General features: G+C 42.6%; 2 protein-coding genes and 1 long non-coding RNA gene across 5 annotated transcripts; 1 reads left to right on the top strand and 2 right to left on the bottom strand.

Annotated features, from left to right (window-relative positions):
- Positions 1-3593: 3593 nt before the first annotated feature.
- ier3 (immediate early response 3) lies at positions 3594-4476 on the bottom strand. Its single transcript, XM_086031071.1, has one exon. It carries the CDS (start codon positions 4389-4391, stop codon positions 3924-3926), a length of 468 nt encoding a protein of 155 aa, XP_085887197.1. The 5' UTR covers positions 4392-4476; the 3' UTR covers positions 3594-3923.
- Positions 4477-6743: 2267 nt separating this feature from the next.
- LOC147147545 (uncharacterized) lies at positions 6744-16485 on the top strand. The gene is made up of 3 exons (XR_015086815.1): positions 6744-6910; positions 13531-13665; positions 16022-16485. It is a non-coding gene; the product is annotated as an uncharacterized LOC147147545 (long non-coding RNA).
- Positions 13440-22551, bottom strand: LOC147147544 (RING finger protein 223-like). Of its 3 annotated transcripts, none has more exons than XM_086030711.1 (4): positions 22455-22551; positions 20201-20776; positions 14543-14709; positions 13440-13701 (listed from the first exon to the last, which is right to left on the bottom strand). In XM_086030711.1, the coding sequence occupies exons 2-4, from the start codon at positions 20713-20715 to the stop codon at positions 13568-13570; spliced, it is 816 nt and encodes a 271-aa protein (XP_085886837.1). In that variant the 5' UTR covers positions 20716-20776; positions 22455-22551; the 3' UTR covers positions 13440-13567. The 3 variants fall into 3 exon arrangements, with proteins under 3 accessions (XP_085886837.1, XP_085886835.1, XP_085886838.1); XM_086030709.1 differs by having other exon boundaries at positions 22275-22508; XM_086030712.1 differs by lacking the exons at positions 13440-13701; positions 14543-14709 and adding an exon at positions 17983-19223 and having other exon boundaries at positions 22275-22508.
- Positions 22552-22616: the final 65 nt, after the last annotated feature.

The following is a 22616-nucleotide window of genomic DNA, read 5'->3' as shown; positions in this document are numbered from 1 at the left end:
TTGCTAACATGTTAGCATGTTTAGGGCAGCATCATTAGCCCAGCATACACAACTGAAGCTAAAGATGAAATCTGTCATGTGTTTATCGTGTTTGCATCCTGTTTTCTTGATGATGTCTTGTGTGTTAGCATTTGCTAGCATTTTAGCATGTTTAGCCTACTAGAATGTTCTCTCCTGTGACACTTGCACAAATTTTGGATTAAATTATGAGTTTTTTCTATTTGATGACAAAAAAGGGTGATATTGTCTCATGTGTGTTAGCATTTGAAAACGTGTTTGCATGTTAGGCCTAGCAACGCAACACTGAAGATAAAGGTCAAAACCAGAGGTGGGCATCCCGTCTGACCGACAGACTGGTCCGTCTTGCCGTGTATGGTGGACGCCCGTTTTGCAGGTGAAAATCAATCAATCAGAAACTTATCCAAAAAAAAAAGAGACGGACTAAGCATAGGCGGAAGTGGATTTTCGCCTGTCTATGTAATCATCTGTAACCTGACATTGATGATTATTTTTTCATTTGATGCAGATAAGTTTGCTGCTCCATTTGTGGATTTTACATCAGGCATGTTTTTGGTCAGCTAATGGGTCCTAATACCGTGCCGCAAAGTGCTATTTTAGACCGTGTGATGTCACATTCATGCTAAGGATTATGGGTATTGCTGTGTTAGCATTTTGCTAACATGTTAGGAGGTTTACACTAGCACACTGGCATGTCTTCCACCTGCTGTGCTACTTAACACAAAACTAATTATACAAACGGTTATTACCAGTAAATGTGCTAATTAAAGCTGGAATGTGTGTTTGCTTCCTGTTTCATAGATAGTGTTATGTAATGTTTTTGGCACATCAGCAGGTTTAACCCACTGACATGCTAACATATTTCCTCCAACTGTTACATTTACACGAAAGCAATTATAAAACTAAATAGGTCAGTTCAAACTGTAATGTGTGGTGTGTTTGCTTTTAGTTTCCATGATGAATTTGGAGTCTTTACTTTCCATTTGAGTTGTCTTTTTTCTGTTCTACCCTCCAAATTGGTTTTTGATTTATTTCTGGTCTCAGGTGCATGTAGGCCAGCTTCATTAATTCTTCAATCTGGTGGTGGTACTTCATAAATATTAAAGGATTTCACGATTAGGCCTCCAGTGTCATCGCAACTTGTTCCGCTCTGATGCAACCAGGGAACCTCCAACTCCTGCGCCTTCCAGGTCTCCCCTTTTACACTCGTCTTTTCCTCACTCCCACGACAGGAATGACTCATGCCCCTGGAATGATGAGGAGAAGGAGGAGGTGAGACTTGGCAAAGAGGAAGATTTAATAGAAGATATTTTTGCAGAAACCACATGCAAATGCAAAATGTTGCAATTAAAAGAGTACTCGAGTTCACAAATCTACAGTAGACAAAAAATGTCAGGTTTTGCATTAAAACACTGTTTGTTTGGGAGGGGGAGGTTACATTAGGCCACCAAAAAAATCCATCCAAAAGAACCGTCCAGACTGTTATGGACGCGAAGTTCAAAAGCCAGCATCTGTGATTGAATGGGATGGGGGGTGTTAAAGTCCGTGGCATGCGTAGCTTGCACATCTGAAGGCACCATTAATACTGAAAGGTACACACAGATGGTACACACAGATTTTGAAGTAACATATACATTCTACATGTGTCATAACAGTTTGGCTTCATAGGACAAGACTACGACTGCTTGACTGGCCTGCCAGAAGCCCAGACCTGTCTCCCATAGAAAATGCGTGGTGCATTATGAAGTGCAAAATATAACAACAGAGAGCCCAGGGTGTCAAGAATGCGAAATAATTCCACCTAAAAGATCCAACAATGAGTGTCCTCAGTTCCCAAAGGCATATTGGGTGTTGTTAATAGGAAAGGTGATTTTTTGAGGATGTGTTGCAGGCATCGAATTCAAAATGAATGAATATTTGCCAAAAAAACAATCACGTTCATCAGTTTGAACATTAATAGAACATCTCAACTTCGCTGGATTTGGGGTTTGTAATATTTTGCTCTGACATAATGTGATGTCAAAGCATCCATAAATCTATTCACAATGACTACGAAACACAAACACAAATCATTGACGCACATACTGGAACACGTCAAACACTCTTCCCAGGAACCGGGACTTCCGTTTCCGTGCAAGCCACATGCTCTGCGAATGTAAACACGTACGGCTTTTGTCATGGATTATTCACGCCTGACAGTCATAGTGGTGTGAAGTAGCCAAAACCGTTGGTCATGTGCTTAATGCCAACATACAATGCAAAACCCCATAGGTAGGCGAACAAAACTAGAGTCCACGTCGACATATTTGGGAGGGCACATATTGCAATAAATGTTTGATGACATTAAAATTTCCGAAAGCAACTATTGTACTCACTAATCCATCTTTTGTACCAAAGCCTTCAAAAAAGAAAATTATTCACACACACACACTTCCTCTCTCCGTCACACTAACATTCAACATGAATCACTATACAGTAAACATAGGTTTACTACAATGGACACTAGGTTAATTAAACATGGCTTGGCTTCAGAAGCGTTGTAGGCAGCAAGTATGAGATGCCAGGGGATACATATTACATGTTTACCATCACGCTATGGACTGCTTTCAAGTTTTCCTACTATCACGTTTAGTTGAGTGCACCCAGTTTTACTCAACCGACTCGGATTCTCATCAGTACCGTGACTGCCGTGGCAAATGTTTTGACAACGTATAAATCTCTGGGCATCCACGGCAATCACAACCTGCCTCATATGCCCATCTAGTCTCCCCGCGTGGTCTTAAGAACACCCGGTTTAGTTCACTGCCGTGGCCACTATTTGTATTTGTAGTTCAGTACACAGTGTGAGTACCGTTGCCACGTCAGCACGAAAGCGGTCACCTGAAACGATGTCATAATATTTTTACAACAGATGTGACTGGGCGAGAAAGCCAACCAAGCGTCTCAGCATCCAAAGAATGTCTGCTGAGACACTTGAGGGATGACATCATCACCGTGTGCCAACACTACCCCCTCCAAATGGGCCAAACGCTCCTTTCAGGGGGAAATGTTTCATCATTGTATTTGAATTAGGCTATATTGTAATGTGCGGTGTATATTTTGAACTTAAATGTTTTTCAAAAAATGTTTTAAATGTGTTTACATTGATGAGGCAGCTGGATGTCAATCAAGCGTGTTGCTGTATGAAATGTTATGTTGTATTCAAACGTTTGAATGATTCATGCGTATGTTTTAACACATTCCGGGTGATGTAACAAACTCACAAAAAAGCCAGATAAATGTTCTATTTTGACTATTTGTTCAAGAAAACACACAAAAAACTAATATTTTGCTAATAAAATAATGTTTTTTCTTCTTACACTGGCCAGTATTCCATGTGGATAACAAATTTTGTCACTAATAATTTAGAATATATAGCACTCGAGGCTGCTATATATTTTGTCATTAAAAATGAATTTCTTCCAAACGATGGAAATGTTTCCCCTCAGAAAAAGGCTAATAGGCTATAAAAACGTATTTAAAGCTTATTTTGTGTTTTAAGGATGGATGTAAAGAGTGAAAAGGCATAACACAAGTCATTATTTACATTTTTTTATTCAAAGTGCTTGATCAATAAATAGCAAATAACAATAATAATAATAATAATAATAATTAAAAATAAATAACTAAATAAGACAAGACAACAGTCAGTTATGAAGTGCAGTCGATGACAAATTCAAGTTTCTGGTAAATGTTCACAGTTTTTGTTCTTTCTTGGACTTCCAGGCTCCTCCATGCCTCAACGGGCCGCCGGCAGACAACGGGCCAGCGCCTGGAGCTGCTTCTACAGCCACAGCTGAGCGGGCATGTCGTTGCCCGTTCGGCACCTTCACGATCGGCTTGCTTTCGCGTCGACTCGGGTTGGTTTAGTTCTCACCGCCCAGGCGGTGGTAGACGAGCAGGGCCACCATGTAGCTGTTGCCCGCTGGACCAGCGGCGGCGCAGTCGTCGACCGGAGCTTCCGCCTCGCAGACGCTTGAGGGAACGGCCGTCGCAGAAGCATCGCCACCGGCGGGGAAGGCCTGGTAGCCGTCCGAGCTGCGGGCGCTGCCGGTCGGGATGTCGGCGCAGGGCTCCTCGGTGTAGATCTGCCACAGGAGGACCAGGACGAGGAGAAGTAGACAGCGTTTGGCCGCGTTCTTCTCTGGGGGTGGCAGGTACATGCGGACCTTGGCGGGGTACATGACCCGGGTGCAGCGCTTCTTGGGCCGGGCGGGCGTCCGGGAGCTCGCTGCCGTCGGGATGTGCTCGAACGTGAACACCTCCGGTTGCCTGCTGCGCCGGGCTAAACTTTCTCGTCTGTAGAGAAGCATCGTGGAGCTCGTCGAGTACATTTGGTCGCTTTTGTTTCTGTGGTTCTCTTTTCGCGTTTAGTTACTTCTTGTTTTAGTGTCTTAATGCGTGTGAAGATGAGAGAAGCAAAAGTGGGTTTTATAGTTTGTCTCAAAAGTTACGTCACTACAGTACTGCAGGTCACACCCCCTGGCTAGTACATTCTTACTCAACTGCAGAGAAGGAAAAAACACACATTTGATCATTTATTTAGGGTTGAGGTTCAAACTTCAAACAAAGTAAGGTTAAAGTAAATCAGGGTTAACTTTTATTATTTTGTTGTCTGTATTCCTCATTAATATCTCATAATTCGATTTGCTCAAACTTTCTATCTATCCATCCATCCATCCATCCATATATATATATATATATATATATATATATATATATATATATATATATATATATATATATATATATATATATATATATATATATATATATATATGTATGTATATATACATACATACATACATACACTTTTGCTCTGATTTCATTGCTATTCACTGATAATGCGGATCACTGGAAAGGAGAAGGTGTTTTGTGTCTTAGAGTTTGATAAGAATGAGTCATGGACAGGTGTTTAATTCAGATTGGATTTTCAAAGCGTTTGGCTTGAAATGGAATACCATTTCATTGTATGCTTTGTAACCATGGGTTCGCATATTGAACATTTATGAAAAATGTCATAAAACATAAATTTCTTTAATTTTTGTGTTTAATTTTTTTCTACAAAAAACAAAGACCAATAGTTTTCAGGAAATATAAATTGGTTTTTCATATAGTCAATAGTCAATAGAGATATAAGGTAACATAAAGTGACATATAGACTTATGAAACACCCTGTATAGTTTGTATTTATTATTAGCCTTTTTCGTATTCAATAGATGAACTTATTCTCACAATACCGGCACTGAGGTTGCTCAAAGACGATCGTGACCAGACACGCCAGGAATGCAGCGACATCTCCTCGTGCTTAAATCATTTGTAAAGTTCACCTTTGGTATCACTGCTGTCATTTTGTCATCACAATACGACATCCATACTATAGTAGTACAGTGCTACATCCTTGTAAATCATTATAAGTACCATGTAGGCATATTGATGAATAACAGTCACATTTGACTCAACGTAACATAGCAATAAACACACTTAAGATAAAATTATTTTATAATGTGGATAACAACTAGTGATAAATATGTTGACGTTGGTGTTAACAATACTCTCAAATTGAACTTCCAGCTTGTTGAGGGTAAAAACACAAGGTGGGATATCTGCTGCTGGTGTTTTCCCGACCTGAGCAGCATTTCACCAGAGGAACTTTGATGCTGCTGATGACATAAAACTGACAAAAACACACACATTCACCCACCAGGATTCACCTCGGTTCACAATGGAAGATGTGATCATGCTTGTGCGCCACAACAAGTGGGCCTCTCCGCAAGGAGCTGAGTTTCCTGTGTGTAATGATCACACCTCATCTAACCGCAAGTGTGTGTTTTACGAGAAAAATCATTGAGTTCAAAGGTGACGTGTGGTTTGTGACAAGGTACCGGATAGTTTGTAAACGTGGACTACACATAACCACTTTAATGTGATATTGTTTATTGTACTACAGATGAATGTATTGCTTGTGTTTGAAAAAAAGTATTAATAATATGAAATTAAAAATAACACATCACCTTGAAAAGGAATAATCGCATTTCAAAGCACAATCCCAATATTGAGGGAGAAAAATAATCAAAATTTTTCAAAATCGTTCATGCTGCAATGTAAACACTATTTGCTGCCAAGAAGGTTACATTAGGACACAGAAACATTGTTGACATGCAAATGAGGGATTCCACATGTAAATGTGACATATTGTGGCCCTGTTAAACATCATAATCAGAAAATGTTAAAAGGCTACACAAATGTGTTTTGCTGCAATTTGTTCAGGAAAAGGCAATTTTAGGCCACAAAAAAATGATATTTTGTGCTTTAAAGGCGACAACACTACATTAAAATGATTGCTAACTGGGGATGAATTGTGCATTTTCAAAAAAGAACAATAAAGGTCATGTGTGTTTTGTGTTCAGAGTGAAAGTTGTGTTGACTGTTGAACGTTTGTGTGGGATTTTTCCGCTCTGACTGGAAGCGAGCAGCCTTCGCATGGCGGGAAAAAGGTGTTGTTTTAGTAGTCTGCAATGCATCCCTCGTGTGACACACAACCCAGCTTGTTCCATTCATTATGTAACCGCCTTGACCTCCTCCAAGGCCGCAAAATGACTAGATCATTAAAAAAAAAAAAACTTTTTAAATATGCTGACTGTTTGTTTTTGTCTCACCGCAGGGCTGCCCGGTTGCCACGACGACAGCAGCGGCGTGGATTTGGGTCACTAGCTGTGCGGTAACCCGTTGAAAGACTCTTTTCATAGGCCGAGTCTTGGCTAGTTGCCATGGGAACAGGCCTACGTGCCGAACCGGGCGGCGTCCAGGTGAGGACATGCATGGACGGGTCACGTGTCGCACGCACACGCAGGTAGGTCACGGGACGATCACGTGTTTTCGTGTGGAGGCGGGGCCCAGACTTGAACTGCTTCCTGTTTGTGAGCAATTCCTTTTCCTCTCTACATGGTTGTCAGGGTTTCCATGGCAACTAACTCAATCACAGAGATGTGATGCTGAGGAATTGTAGGTAGTACAGAGCTTTAGAAACACATAACATTCAGAGAATAGAATACAATAAAACTTTATTAGTCCCAGTTTTATGAGGCATGTGAACAGCAGTGATTAAACGTAGCAAAACAACTATACTGCGTCCCTCCAATAAAATATTATTCGAGATCAAAATAACGTTTCGCGATACACGGGGTACGATACGATTCAAGTGCAGTACAGTTTCAAGTGGAGCAATTCCATTCAATTTAATATGGCGTGGCTGGAGCTTTTGTCATGTTTAGCAACATGATGTCAAAGCTCTCCAAAGCCCAAACTATTCAAGTTAATTAAACTCAAAGAAACATTTAACCGATTTTGCCGGTCCATCGCCCGTCTGTTACCTGGGCACCTTTCCGTCATTGTCCCTCCATCCTTATTCCTAAAAATATTCATCCTCCGTCCCTGTCATTAAAGGTGGATAGTAGGAGGCCCATTTTTGGGACGAAGGATGAAACGTTTTTTAAAAAGGACGGACTAAGCAAGGACGGAAGTGGGTTTTTGTCCATCCCTGTAATCGTTCCTAACCTGCTCAAGTACCGACTGATGTGTTGTGTTGGGTTCTTTAAAAAGAAAGACCACTGTTCTCTTCTGCGATACCGCGGAGCCGCCTTTAACTGCCTGCACAACACTTTCTTTTTTTTATTTTCATGTGCGTTCCCTGCAGTAACATTGTACTCACAGGCATAGTCTGCCCTCTAGTGGTTCAACACATGTAATACTATGGATTAAGCCGCAGGACACCCATTTCACTGATGAGGAAAAAGGTGGATATCAATGTTGTTTCGTTGACTAACTGTTAACATTTATTACATACCTAATGCCTTTACATGCGAAGTATGTCCTTGTCTGGGACGTCTCGAGAATGTAAAGATCTCTGCCAGCGCCGCCATACACTTAAAGCTACGACCCGGAAGTGGAAGTCTTTTGTTGTCTTCCTAAAATAACATTGTGTTACTTACAGTAAATATTTTGTGAAACAACGCAATACAAACTGAAAGCTTGTTGCGTTATAACACAAAGGTTTTGCTATAAAATGCAATATAGTATTGCGTTATAACACAATCTTAAATATTCTCAAGATGTCCCCTGGCGGGCTGCGTAGTCTGGTGACCGACGGTGGTGGGTTGGTAGCTAAATGCTATTTTGGTTAAACAGTTAGTAATGATAGAATTAGCCAGTTACTGAGCTTTAAATAATGTTTATGAATTATGAAACCTCTGCTGTTCACGTCTCTCCCACGGCGTCATGCATGCATGTTTTTTTTTTTGTGTGGGATGGACTGATGAAATGTAAGGACAGAAGCGCTTTAAAAGGACAAGGACGGACAGGGACAAAGGACGATTATTTTTATGAATAAGGATGGAGGGATGGTGACGGAAGGGTGCCCAGGTCGTGGATGTCGCAGATGGATGACAGACCGGAAAATAGGCTAAAGTGGTCATGTCTGTCTGTTTGTCTGTCTATCAATCTATCTATATACACACCTAGGAGTGGGCGATATGACAATATTAGATCGTTAAGGACTTTAACGTGTTGATAATCTCATAAAGCCGAAATATCGTCTACAGGGCACATTCCATACAGTTTAGCTCTATGGCGGCTCAAGGCCGACCAACCAATCACAGCACGCACAGTGCACGGTACGTGACACTCCCCGCCTCCCTGTTTGGAGGACAGGAGACTATAGCGGAAAGTCACCACGAAGCAGAGTTGGTCCCGAAAAGAAACTCCACATCCACAGTGTTGTTTTGGTTTGGCTTTTCCTCGGAGGAGAAAGCGCGAACCGGTTATTTTCACATTTTGCACAGACTCGGTTCGGATGTCAGATGGCAACACGACAAACCTGTTTAATCACTTGCGGAGACAGCACCCAAAAAACTGTGCCGACAGCCAAAGCAAACGGAGATCAGACACATGGTAGCCAGAGCACCAAGCTAACACAACCCACGGTAACACAGTCATTCAACAAGGGCACTCTATATGAAAAAACAAGCAAGCAGTGTAAAGAAGTAACTGAGGCAGTGAACTATTACCTTGCTAAAGACACCATTCCCGTTAAAACAGTGGAAAACGAGGGCTTTAAAAGACTCTTCAAAGTACTAGACCCGCGTTACGAGCTGTGTTTTTATGTTTACGTTATGTTACCATTTTGGCACTATTCAAATTAAAACCTGGTCAGAAATCTGAGCTTAAAATGTCTTTTTTTTTCTTTTAGGATTTTATATACGTTTTAAATATGTTGTATATGTTTCACGTGAGGAAAATGGTCAAAAATGTGCAAATTAGTCTAAATAAACTATGTAAAAAAAGAATCATGATGAAATAATGATCGTAATTTTATTTTTCTAAAATCTTGATATTTCTGCCATATCGCCCACCACTATATACACGAATGTATATATAGCTGGCATCGGGCCAACACCTTACCTCCAAATGTGTCACTTTTCAGGAGACCCCAGAAATTGCAAGCTTGTTCAACCATGAGCCTTGCATCATGAAAGAGAGCAAGCCATTTTCAACACGTTAGATCGGCCAATGTGGACTGATCAATAGTATAGATTTTTGCAAAAATATGAAATTCACCAAAATGTGACTTACAAGGTTTTGGCCTGATGCCAGTGATGTATACAGCATCGTAAATGTTGACAAGAATCCCATATTTCTCCTTCAAACACTGTCAGTGCAGTGTGTTGAAGTCCATGAAAGAGTTAAATGTGGACTCATTAATGCTTCAGTGGTGCTTTTGTTTCTTCTTTGCCTTGTTCTGATTGGTCCAGTGGAAAGGGGGCCAGTCTGAGTAATCCCCCCCACATAGGAGTCCACCCACACTTTCAAGCCGGCTGTGGGCAGAACTGATGCTGCTTACTTCCGCTCCCAGACAATAACACCACAAGCACACACAAAGCGCTAGTCATGCGTGAGGTCACTTCCTTTCCTGGAAATTCAGCTGGACTCACTTTGACCTGTGGAAAGCCCGCTGGATTTGTGATTGGCTCGTCACCGTTTTTTCTCCAGTGCTAACGCTCAACGGGGATCATAACTCAACAGGAATTATATTCTGGCATGCAAGGATTTTCAAAAATCTGTGGAAATATCTTAGTATGTGGGTAGACATGTGGTTGATATGTCTGGCTCGCAGTCTAACATTCTGGGTTTGAAAGTGAGTCCAGGATCAAAAGTTCCAGTTTCAAATCTGGACTTGGGGATCCTTTCTGTGCGGGGTTTGCATGTTGTCCTGTAACTGGAGTTCTGCTTGTTGTGGAATGGTGGAGCATTTGTTTATCATGTCTGCCTCGCAGTAAAAAGGTTCCGTGTTCCTGTCTGGAGTCAGGATCGAAAGGTCCAGGTTTGAATCTGTACTCATAGACCCTTTGTGTGTGAGTTTTGCATTTTGTTCAGAGACTTAAGACTTGAGTTCATGGCATGTCGCCTCAGGACTAGAGACTTGAGTTGAAGTGAATTTTGTCTCGGGACGGCATGTGAAGTATGTCGTTAGCATATCTGCCAAGCCATAAAAGGTTCCTGGCTCAAATCCAGACCCAGGACCAAAAATTCCAGTTCAAATGTGGACTTGCGGACCCTTTCTTTGCAGGGTTTACATGTTGTCCCAGGTCCTGGGACTTGAGTGCAACTGGATTTCAGCCCATTACGGCACAATGGTGTACGTACTTAGCACACTACCCTCTTGATCAAAGGATCAGGTGAAATCCTCTTTGTGTGTGAATTTCCTTGTCGTGACAGTTTCCTTTTTAGGTTAGTTGAAGCGTGTCTAGAGGTAAGTTGTACGAAAATGGAGGATGTGTTGACTTTTCACGGAAAGGAGAAACATTGAATGAAAAGTTGGAGAAACCCCCATTTGCAAGCGTTGATTGACTGGCACTTAAAATAGAAGCAGGAATAAAAATAACATGATGATGATAATAACATAATGATAATAATAAACATGTGGCCGTGTGATTGACAGATGTAAATGACTACAACAAGCCGACTATGAATAGCCTATGTTACGCGACAGCTGCGTAATGGCATTCACCACCACAATATTATGCAAATCCATCCTTCCATTATCTATACCGCTTGTCCTCACAGTCGCGGGCGTGCTGGAGCCTATCCCAGCTGTCATCGTGGTTGCCAATCGCAGGGCACACAGAGACAAACAAACATCCGCACTCACAATCAGACCTAAGGGCAATTTAGGGTGTCCAATTACCCTACCAAGCATGTTTTTGGAAACCAGAGTTCCCGGAGAAAACCCACGCAGGCACGGGGAGAACATGCAAACTCCACACAGGGAGGCCGGAGCCGGGATCGAACCCGCGACTTCTGAACTGTGAGGCGGACGTGCTAACCAGTCGTCGGACGTGCTAACCAGTCGTCCACCGTGCCGTGCGGTCTTTATGCAAATATATAAAACATAATTGCTCCTTGCAAGTGTATTCATTTTGGATTGGTGTGTTTGAATATGTGTCAGGAATAGCCTACTAGAACAGCTGAAGTTTCCTTGGTGTTATTCAGAGGCACTTCAAATAGCAGCAGGTTTGTGTTAAATCCCATTTAACATGAGTTTAAACGGAATTTGTTCATTCTCAAGACAGCAACCAGTTATAAGGTGTGCACAACTGTGCAACGTCATTATCTCAGTTTTGTTTTACTGCTCCGATTGAAAAGCTTCCAATTGTTTTCCCTCGAGTTGTACAGGTTATAGGTCACAATTGTGGAGAAAAAAAAAAAAGGTTTGAAATTGTATATCTTCATCTCAGCTGTAATTTGAACAGGGATGTGTGGACATTTTATATCCACTGCACATCATTTGGAGCGGTTCACAATCAATATGACAAAAACTTAAAATACATACCTACCAGAGATACTCATAAGAGACTGTTGATATTTTTAAGAGGAAGCTCAAGACACACCTTTTTAGTTTGGCTTTCAACAACTTTTAAATAATTTATCTTTTCTTTTGATTGAAGATAATTCTATGTTTTGCTTTGAATGTTTTAAAGCACTTTGAGTTGCATTTTTATGTATGAAAAGTGCTATATAAATAAAATGTGATTGATTGATTGATAAGCAAATATATTAATTCATGTGTGCAGATCCCTAAAGATGTGTTTTGCTTGTTGAACTTGGCTTGCTTAGACCAATCAATTAGAGGAAGGGAAAATGCTGACATCAGATTAGATTGACATGGCAACACACAAAGGGCTGGAATGTGATTGGACAAAAAAAAAAAAAAAAAATGGAACATTGACTACTGGAAGCAGCGCAGCCAATGCAAATGCTACCAAATGAAGAGAATAGACTGCTGGAAATGCATTCATACAATTTCATGGAGCAAATACTACAATTTAGGTTGTAAATTTAGGTCAGTGCTTCTGATAGGCCAGCTGAAAAAGGCCACTCCCTTACACACTACTCCTGTTTCTACATTCCGTGTTGGCACATTTCACACAGAAAAACAAAACAGGTCGAGGCACTCAAAAAAATGCCTCGGGGCATGATCAAAACTGCGACCTTTGAACTGTGATGATGTCATTGTGTGATACGGGGAGGTCACCTACCAGGCGCGCACATATTTGTGTGTGTGTGTGGGCGAAGCAGTGATTACTTCATGCCTCTCACACACATAGCTGGCGGTTTCAGGCCGCGCCAATTTTGTTTCTTTTTCAATCCAGCTGGATTTGGTCCACATCATACAGTATCATCACATTCAAGTTCATGTTTAATGGAAGTTCAAAAACACTTTGGTGACCTTGGTTAACACCACCGCAGGCTCTTAATATTCGGAACAGCTCATGCTATTATACTTGGGCCAAAAATTGAACCCTGGCTCCTCCTGGAATGCTTTGAAAATCCAGCCCTTGAAACCATTTTGACTTCACAGCATGAAATTTGAAGGGGATGTCTACTGTGAGTAGACCCAAGAAGAGGCTCAAGAAGCCCTGCCAGAAAGGACACAGGAAGTGTACCGTGAGTTTAAAGAAGCCATTTTGAGGAAAATTTGACCTCACCCTAACCACCAAGATTGGTTGAAAATTCAGCCCTCAAAAGAAAGTTTAGCTGTAATAGCAATGTCTATGATGAGTAGCCCTTTAAAAACGTCTAACAGGAAGTTTGCCATTTTGAATCAAAGTGGCCATTTTAGAGCTAATTTCCAAGGATCCTTACCCCCTAGGTTTTCAATTTGAAAATTCAGTCCCCGAGTCCAGTTTAATTTGGCAAAGGTGCATTTGGCAGGCGTCCATCATGAGTCGACCCACAAAAAAAGCCTCAAGAAGCCATATTGTAAAACAAAGGGGAATCTGCCATTTTGGTTAAAAAGAGACCAATTTAGGCAAAAATTCAGATGCTTAAATACAAATGACATTTATTGCAAAGATGTGTACAAATATGGTCATGGCATATTTACATATGTTACATTATGGAAATGTTTTGGAACAGGAAATTTATGTCAGAGGGTCTGCCTCCTTCAGTGGGGTCAGCTGACCAGATGGTCCACCGGTGGTTCCGAAGCTTCAGCCACTGCCCGGACCCTCCATGGCTGCTCCTGGCTCAAATCGTGATCACACGTCGCGGGTTGGTCGCCTTCATCTTCGTGAGTGCTCGTCACATCTTCAGGGAGTCAACAAAGGATGATGTCAGACACAGACTGCTAATGCTCACTGTTAACTCCACTACACCTTCCCCTGGGACTAGAAACTTCTCTCTAAATGCCTACCTTCTCTATGAAAACCACTCTCTTGGGACTATTACCTTTTCTTGGGATGAGAACCTTTCCCTTGGCTAGAACATTTGCTGAGGATTAGATTCCTAACAGGAATACAACCTTCTCTCGGGGCTAGACTTTGACATATGGCATTATACCAATCTTTTGGGACTGGGACCTTCTCCTGGGAGTTCTCTCAAAAGGAAAAAAAACCCTCTCAAGAATAGAGCCTTAACTTGGGACTCCACCCATCTCTTGGGACTAGAATCTTGACTCAAGACTAGAGCCTTCACTAGGGATTGAAACCTCTGAACTAGAAGCTTCCCTCAGGACTAGGACCTGCCCTGGGGATTAAAGCCTCTTTGGACTACCACTTTGACTTGGGAATTACAACCTTCCCTTTTAGTACTAAAACCATTTCTCAGGACTTGAACCCATATCTTGGGAATAAAAGCTTTTCTGTGACTTTTCTCAGAACTAAAATATTCTCTCCTGGACTAAAACATTCTCTTTGAACTAGATCTTTGCTTAGGACTTCTCTTTAAGGACTAACCTTGTCCATTCGGACTAGAAATTTGCTTTCAGCACTTGAACCCTCTCACAGGAAGATAACCTTGCCTTTGGACTACAACCTAGAATCTTCTGTCTGGACTAAAACTGTCTTTTGGGACTCCAGCCTTCTCTTAAGACTAGAAACTTCTGTCAAGACTAGAGTGTTCGATTTGGACAAGACTAGCACCTTCTCACCTGGACCCGAATCCTCGCTGAAGATCTGCATGAAGAGCAATGCTCCGAGGAGGCGGACCCAGCGTAAGGCCTGGTCTGGGTCTTCCTTCGGGGTCCAGCGCCTGCATCGAGATGGCGGGTACAAGACTCGGCATCGGCGGCGTGGTGGCCGAAGTACAGGAAGTACTCTGCAGGAGGAACAGGAAGTCATGTCGATCTTCTGCTTCTTTCTTGTCACCGGCACACCGGCTGCTTAAATATGCGCCGTGTGGGTGTGGTCTGCTCGCCTCAGGCCACTGGCTTCATTTTTGTTGTTGTGGCTTGAAGTTATTTTTAGACGCACGCAAGCTCTGCAAGACTTCATTTACTTATCTCCTTCCATTGACTCCTATTCCTTGCTTCTGTTGCCTGGTCAAGTCAAGTCAAGTCAAGTCAAATGTATTTATTGCCTGACTCCTTTTCATCATCTCCTCTTGGTCTTGTTTCCTTTCCTTGATTCCAATTCCTCCTTTTGACTCTCGTCACCATCTCCTTTCCTTCCTTGTTTGCTTGTCTTGACTACTTCCCATATCTCCTCTTCGTATTTCCTTTCTTTGAGTCTGATTCTTTACGATTTTTTGACTCATTTCCTCATCCACTCTTTGTCTTGCTTTCTTTCCTTGACTCCTAGTTCTTCCTTAGTTCCTTCACTTGACTCCTTATCACAATGACACCTTATCTCATTGTCCTTGTTGCCTCCTCTTGGCTCCACTCGTTTCCTTTTGTTGACTGTACTCCTTCCTTACCTGGACTATCGCTTCATTTTCTTTTACCTCTTAGTTTTTTCAGGCCTTGTTTCCTTTTCATGGCAACTCGCCTCACCAGTTCTTAATCTTGCCTCCATTCCTTGTCTCATCGTAATCTCGTTACAGGTCCTTGTTTCCTCTTTATTCCTTACTCAGCAACATGTGCCATGGCTTCATTTCTTACTGCGTTGCTTTTCCGTGACTTTCTTTGTCTCCTTCCTTCCTTTTTTCCTCTCTTGAGTTCCTTCCTCATCTCTTTTACACCGCTGCTTTCCCTGGCTTCCTTTTCTTGCCTCGCTTGCACTTTAATTCCACGTTTCCTTTCCCCATCTCCTTGTTTCCCCTTCCTTCCTTAATCAGCAATGTCTGCCACGGCTTCATTTCCATCTCATTTCCTTTCCTGGACTACTTTGTCTCCTCTCCTTGTCTTCTCCATTCCTCTGCAACGTGTTCCTCAATTCCTATGCTCCTTCTCATCTTTTCTCGTCTTTGTCACCTCTCCTTGTCTCCATCCTTCCTTTCTCAGTAGTGTCTAACTTTTGTACGTTTTGTTTCCTTTCCTAGTGTACTTCGCACTTTTCCATTCCTTGTCTTCTTTCCCTGTTGCGTGCGTCGGTTAAAGTATGCAGCCCTTGTAAAAATAAGTCCACACAGGCTGCAGGTGTGTAAACACTTGTATTGCAATTCAATTGAAGGCAACATTTTTTATTCTTAGGTGGCGTGTTTGTTCCATTCCAACACTGAGAACATCGACGCCCTGGTCTTCCAACCACTAAGAGCTCCCACACGATGCCTCACTCTGTGTTTTAATCGCATCAAAGACATATTTTGTGCAGACACAAATGCTATAATGATCGTTTCATTCCTATTCATTGTACGCCTTGGAAGTGCAAACACCCTCTTCACACACACGCAGAGCAGACAGGAAATCAGCAGAGTGGCAGCCTGAGGCCACATTTTTGTGGTGGGCGTAGCTTAGCGGTCAGGACACTTCAAACTTTTAAGTGACACGCACACATTGGAACACGCACGCGTACACACACATGCACTTAGACATGCTCGAATACACACGCGCGTGCACACACATGCATGTACACACTCACACAAACTGTATATTGTTATATGTGCATATGTCGAATTAAGATTTTGAATTGAATTCAAAGTAACGAACTTGTCTAATTTTAATTTTGTAAAACGACACGTAGAAATCACAGATTTCATTTATGCAAAATAGGTAGACTGTTATGCATGGATGCTCCTTGAATGAAAACAACCATCTTGAGAAACAGCGACCCCCCCCCCCACCCCCCCCCCCCCCGCCCCCCATTTTCTTTGGTGTTTAGGAAACATGCTGCTTATCCTCACGAAGGTCGTGGGATACACCCGGAACTGGTTGCCAGCCAATTGCAGGGTACACAGATGAACAACCAGAGGTGGGCATTTTACTCAAATTTCACGGTCCCTTTATCGTCTTCCGTCTAGCCGCCTTTTTGTACGGCCGGACCAAATAGTAATTGCCTAAAGGCCGGTCCTCCTATCATTTTCAACGGGCTTCTGTTAGCGTTTCAGTCTACCAACTTTGACAAACTTCCACTGCCGTTTATCGCCTACAAAACGGGCGACAGTCATAGACTGTTAGACGGACCGGTCCGACAGATGAAGCATAAGCGGAAGTGGATTTTCACCCCTCTAGGTAATCGTCTCTAACCTGACGAATGTTTTGTGTGATGCAGGTAAGTTTGCTGCTTGATTCGTGTATTTTACATCAGGTATGTTTTTGGTCAGCTAACGGGTCCTAATAGCGTGCCGCACGAGTGCTAATTTTAGACCACGTGACGTCACATCGTTAACCTGAAGAGGGTCAACATAGAAGCACGCTCTCAGATGACTCCTGTTAGCACTGCTTGTTTTCTGCCGAGTAAACATGCCGAGTAAACACTGCTGCTATGGAACGTGCAGAAACGACTCCAGACACTACGACCGTCCACATACAGTATGACTGTTTGTGCGTACAATCAACTGACAAGCAAGCATGCACAAGTCCTCAACCATAGTGTGTGTTATGGGTGTGTATGTTGATCGGTGTACATGTCACTGCACCAAACTCGCTGTCTCCATGGCAACCATTTATCACTCCTGTTAACCTCCCGTGAACTACATCGGGGTGAGGTATATGACCAGGGGGAGGGGTGAACCCTGACACCACAGTTCACACACACACTTCATATCAGTTTCCCATGATGCTTTGCAGAGTGGATCAAAACTCAGTTTGAGCCTCCTTTTCCCATTGCATTCAAACACTTTTTCTTTTTTGTCCAATCAGATTTCGCCCTTTGTTGCCATGTCATAATCTGCCCAGTGCCTTCAGAATGACTAGTGATGGCCCAAACTATATTTGCAAAGGAACTTCAAACCATATTTGTACTCACAAGGTCAGAACGCTGGCCTTCTATGAGTTCAGTTCTGACATGAAAGCATTTTTCCATCCCCTGATGGTTGGTCTGAGCAAAAGTTGTACTACACAAAAAAACATGGCCGCTTGTAGACTAGCTGTTAAAGAGACTTAATGCATGTAGCTTGCTTTCTTTGTGTTCAAGTTTTTTGTTAGTGCTACAATGTCACCACCTGCTGCACGTTGGATGGCTTCACAAGTCAAAGAGAAGGGTGAAGCAAAGACTCATTCAAAATACATTTATTCAAGTTTAAACAGGGGGAAAAGATGTACATATTACTAAAAAATGTTAAATATTTTGCTATTACACAGTAAAAAGCCTAAAATATGACATCACACAAAAACAATATTTTTAAACCAATTCAGACATGTCGGCATTGCTCACAATCTTCAAATGTCCACGCAGAAGTTAAGGCACCATTAGCTGCTTATGACCTTTGCAGGTGTGTCTTAATCAGCACTACGAAGCATCCTGGTCGGGTTGGATGACACCATTGAATCAGCATCTTAGTGCCCACCATGGAGACGTCAGAAAGTCAGCATCTTGGTTGCCATAGAAACAAGTTACTCAGCATCCTAGTCACCATGGAGACAGTGTCAGTATCTTGGTCGTCATGGAAGTAGTGACTGAGCAGCTGTATCAGACAACAGGACTCAGCATCTTAGTTGCCATATAGATTGTAGTGAGAGCATCCTTGTCGCCATGGAAACAAGTCACTCCGGATCCTAGTTACCGTGGAGACTGACTAAAACGTGAGCCAGAGTCTGCAACCTGATTGCCATGACAACTGCAGTGACCCAGCATGCTGGTTGCCATGGCGACAATGACTGAGCATCTTGGTCACAATGGAGATTAGTGACTCAGCATCCTAGTTACGATGGAGACAATGATTAAAGATTCTTAGTCGGCATGGAGGCATCCTTATCAACATGGCAACAGTAATTACTCAGCAAATTGGTTGCTATAAAGACAATAGTAAAACCTCTTAGGTGCCATGGAGATACAGTTAGTTACTCAGCAAGGCATGGAGATAACCTCAACATCTTGGTCACCATGAAAAATGTGATGGAGTGTCTTTAGCACCACGAAGACAAGTGATTCAGCATCGTTGTCGCCATGGAGATAGAGAATCTTCACAAGTCAATATGCTGGTTGCCACAGACAAGTTACCAAGCACAGACAGACTGCACATTTCGGTTACCATGGGAACGGTGCCGGAGCATCCCGGCCGCAAGCCTCTAAAGCTGTTCGGGGTTGTACGTAAGCAGGAAGATGACGATGCCGGTGAGCACGATGGTCACGGTGAGCACCAGCGTAAGGAGCAAAGCTCGACATAGCAGCCGGCCTGTCAATCTAAACAAGGCCTCGCCCACGCCGCCTGATCTGCCAACATTCCGGAAGGGGGGGCTAGGGAGACCCACATCCAGTGACCTTACGGTGCACTGCCGCTGACCTTGCGATAACCTTGTGAAAAGACAGGAGGCGGAATCTTGTAAACTTCCTGTCATGTGACGTTTCCATCGCATGCGCAGTACAGTTTCAGTTGTCTCGTCTTCTACTTCAGCCAGCATTTAGTGTGAGGTTTAATTTTCATTTTAAAGCAGTGGTTCTCAAAAAAAGTTGAAGATAGGGAGTTACTTTTCAATCTCAGAACAATTAATCAAATTCAAATCAGGGTGTAGGAGAATGTCATTCTCAAATGGCTGCAATTCCAGTATCCCATCACCGGTGCGAATTTTGTTGTAATCTGGTTAATGAATTATGTTAATGCAACACTAGTAGTTTGTGAAGGTGTAGTAATGAACTCTTAAAAGACTCCAAGTCAAAGTTTAAAAGTCTTAATTGAATATCAATACATTGTTCATTTGAATTTATTTTAGTATGAACACGCAAGACTATTCCAAAACACATGTATGATAAAACCTCATTTGTTGTAATAGATTTATGTTTAAAAAAAAATAAATAAAATAAAAAAATAAAAATAAAAAAGTTTTAAATCGCAATATGCATGATCCATACTGCTTATCCTCACAAGGGTCGCGGGGCGTGCTGGAGCCCATCCCAGCTGTCTTCGGGCAGTAGGCGGGGGACACCCTGAATTGGTTGCCAGCCAATCGCAGGGCACACAAAGACAAACATCCGCACTCACAATCACACCTAGGGGCAATTTAGAGTGTCCAATCAACCTACCAAGCATGTTTTTGGAATGTGGGAGGAGTTCCCGGAGAAAACCCACGCAGGCACGGGGAGAACATGCAAACTCCACAGGGAGGCCGGGGCCGGGATCGAACCCACGACCTCTGAACTGTGAGGCGGACGTGCTAACCAGTCGCTCACCGTGCCGCCTAAATCACAATATAGATTTTAAAAAATCAATTAGAATATTTTCCAAAATCATTCATCCCTAATCAGGATGAGTATTTTCTTTAAGCCCCACTCACCTCTTGATCTGCAGCTTGCCCCTGCTGCGCTGGAAGCGAACACTGTAGACGCGTTGCATGGCGGGCGGCAGGGACGCCAGCACGTCTGCATCGGTAGCAAGCTGGGGCAGGCCCAGGGTGGGCAGCGGAGTCATGCGGCGACACAGCGGGCAGCGGATGGCAGCGGGCTGCGCCGACTTGACGTTGATGCGGGCCAGACACTCCAGGCAGAAAGTGTGCTTGCACTCCAGCATCTTGGGGCAGCGGAAGACGTTGTTGAAGTGGCTGTAGCACACCCAGCACTCCAAATCTGGGGCGGCATCCTCGGGCGGCGGGGATGGGCGCAGGCCAGGCGACGGAACGCTGACGCACACTTGGTACGATGGCGGCGGGGCAAGCGGACTCGGCACGGTCGGAGTCGAGTTGGAAACTGGGCCAAGCTGAGGAGATGCCGGGGAACGCTGGCCGAACGTCGGGACCACCGGGGCCGGGCTTGGCGGCAACCCGGGATCGGGCGAGTTTGAGCAAGGATTCATGGTTGCAATTGAGAGGAAACTTTTCACTTGTCACATTAGGTTGGGGCGTCACCTTTGACCCCTGGAAATAAATAACAGCAAATCATCATCAACCTTGTGAGCCGCTTGCCCATGAGTCAATACAATGGACCCCCTTATTTGCAGAGAATAGGGATTAGGTGAGTAGTGAAAATCTGCATATAATTGGCAACCCCCCCCCACCGCAGGAAAAATAAAACCGTTGAAAGATACCATCAATGAGTCTACCACAAAAACAAGGGGGAGGGGAAAAAAAAAAATCTTTCAATGTATTAAAATTACTATTTACTCTTAATTTGAAAAGCTAACAGTCAAACAAAACATTATCTACTGTATAGTACCAGAAATAACCCCTATGACATCAGCACTATTAGGTAGAAAAATATTTAAATATAATACATTTGAGTAGGCTTGCTTGTTCAAATCGATGACTAATGCTTTGACCAACAACATGCAGATTAAGACCCGCCTAAAACATGACAAGTCAGCTCATTGTTTTATCTATGACACCGCTCATTGCAAAACCTTTGAAAAAGGAGACCGGTAGGATGACATGACACATAGGAGTTTGCTCTTATGACAAACATCTTTTTGTGGAGTCGAAGGCATCAGCGTGACAGCGACCTTTGATGTACACGGCTGGTGCTGGCCATGATGCGTTTGTCTTTACATTCAATGACTGATTTTTCTCTGCAGAATACAGTAGCGATTGAACAATTTGGGGTTGTGTTGATAAGGTATAATACCAACTTGAACAAAGTTTGGTTTGCAAATTCAAGCACAATTTTTTTTTTTTTTTTTTTTTTTTATTTGCTGAAAAGTGGTTTCGGGTGTGAGGATTCACCCCAACAGTGACCAAAAAAAATATAAAATTAAAAAAAAAAATTGGTGGACACCATGCATCCACTGTTCTCAAAGTGTGGTACAAAAGCTGCCTGCGACAGTCACGGCTCACCTGTTTTCTAGGGTTGGTTTCAAGACGTTCGCAATGCAAGCCCAATGACAGCGTGACTTTCATTTCAGGTGACAACAGAGGGCGGTACTCAACATGGCAGCACCCTCAATTTTTATGAAAACGGATGGATTCATCCGTTTGATTCTTATCCCACAAATGCAATGTTAGATCAAAATAGCATATAAAGACTAATTTGGGGCAAAATTGCAACCCTCCCTTCAGTTTGCCTTCAAGTTGTAAGAAAATCCCCAGTTACCAAGTGACCAAAAAAGCAAGCAAATCAAGACAATTCCCAAAAGAACTTCAAGCTAGTCGAGTCATTGGTTGGGTTTAGCAAGTCAACAGTCAAATCATATGAGCTGGCTCAGTCACGTATGCTGTATGCCAGTTTGCACTGAGTAACTGTACTCACATAAACTGTTGTATCCTGCAAACAGTATGTACTTCAAATCCATAAACTCAACATTGCAGATAAAAAAAAGCATAAAAAAAATTAATCTGATTTTTCAATTTAATCAGCACAATCCATCATCAAAAGCAATTTAATTCACGTCATCAAGACAGATGCAATCATTTGAAAATGTACCTTTTCAAAGATGTTGACGATTTCTTTGATGGAAATCAACCATGCCGAATTCACACAAGACTTTACTGAGCCGAACAACGTGAAAGGTAAAAGACTTGAAAAGAAAAATGTCCATTCACAAACGTGAAGAAGCTCGATGTAATACGATTGTGAATCAAGTCTGGTGCTCTCACCACTCACATGGAATCATGTGTTTCACGTTGTCCTCTTGTTGTCTAAATGTGCAAGATGAGGCGACGACACATCAGCTCAGCTGCGTTCTTGCGCAGCTGGGTCAAGTCAAGTTGATTACAAGAAGACATTTTTTTCCTTTTGTTTTTTTTCTTCCATGTCTCTAAAGTT

The sequence above is a fragment of the Filicampus tigris genome, chromosome 5, assembly GCF_054856515.1.
Source record: "Filicampus tigris isolate MCC_2025a chromosome 5, RoL_Ftig_1.0, whole genome shotgun sequence".
In the NCBI taxonomy this organism is placed as follows: Eukaryota; Metazoa; Chordata; class Actinopteri; order Syngnathiformes; family Syngnathidae; genus Filicampus; species Filicampus tigris.
This window is presented reverse-complemented; position numbering and strand designations above follow the sequence as displayed.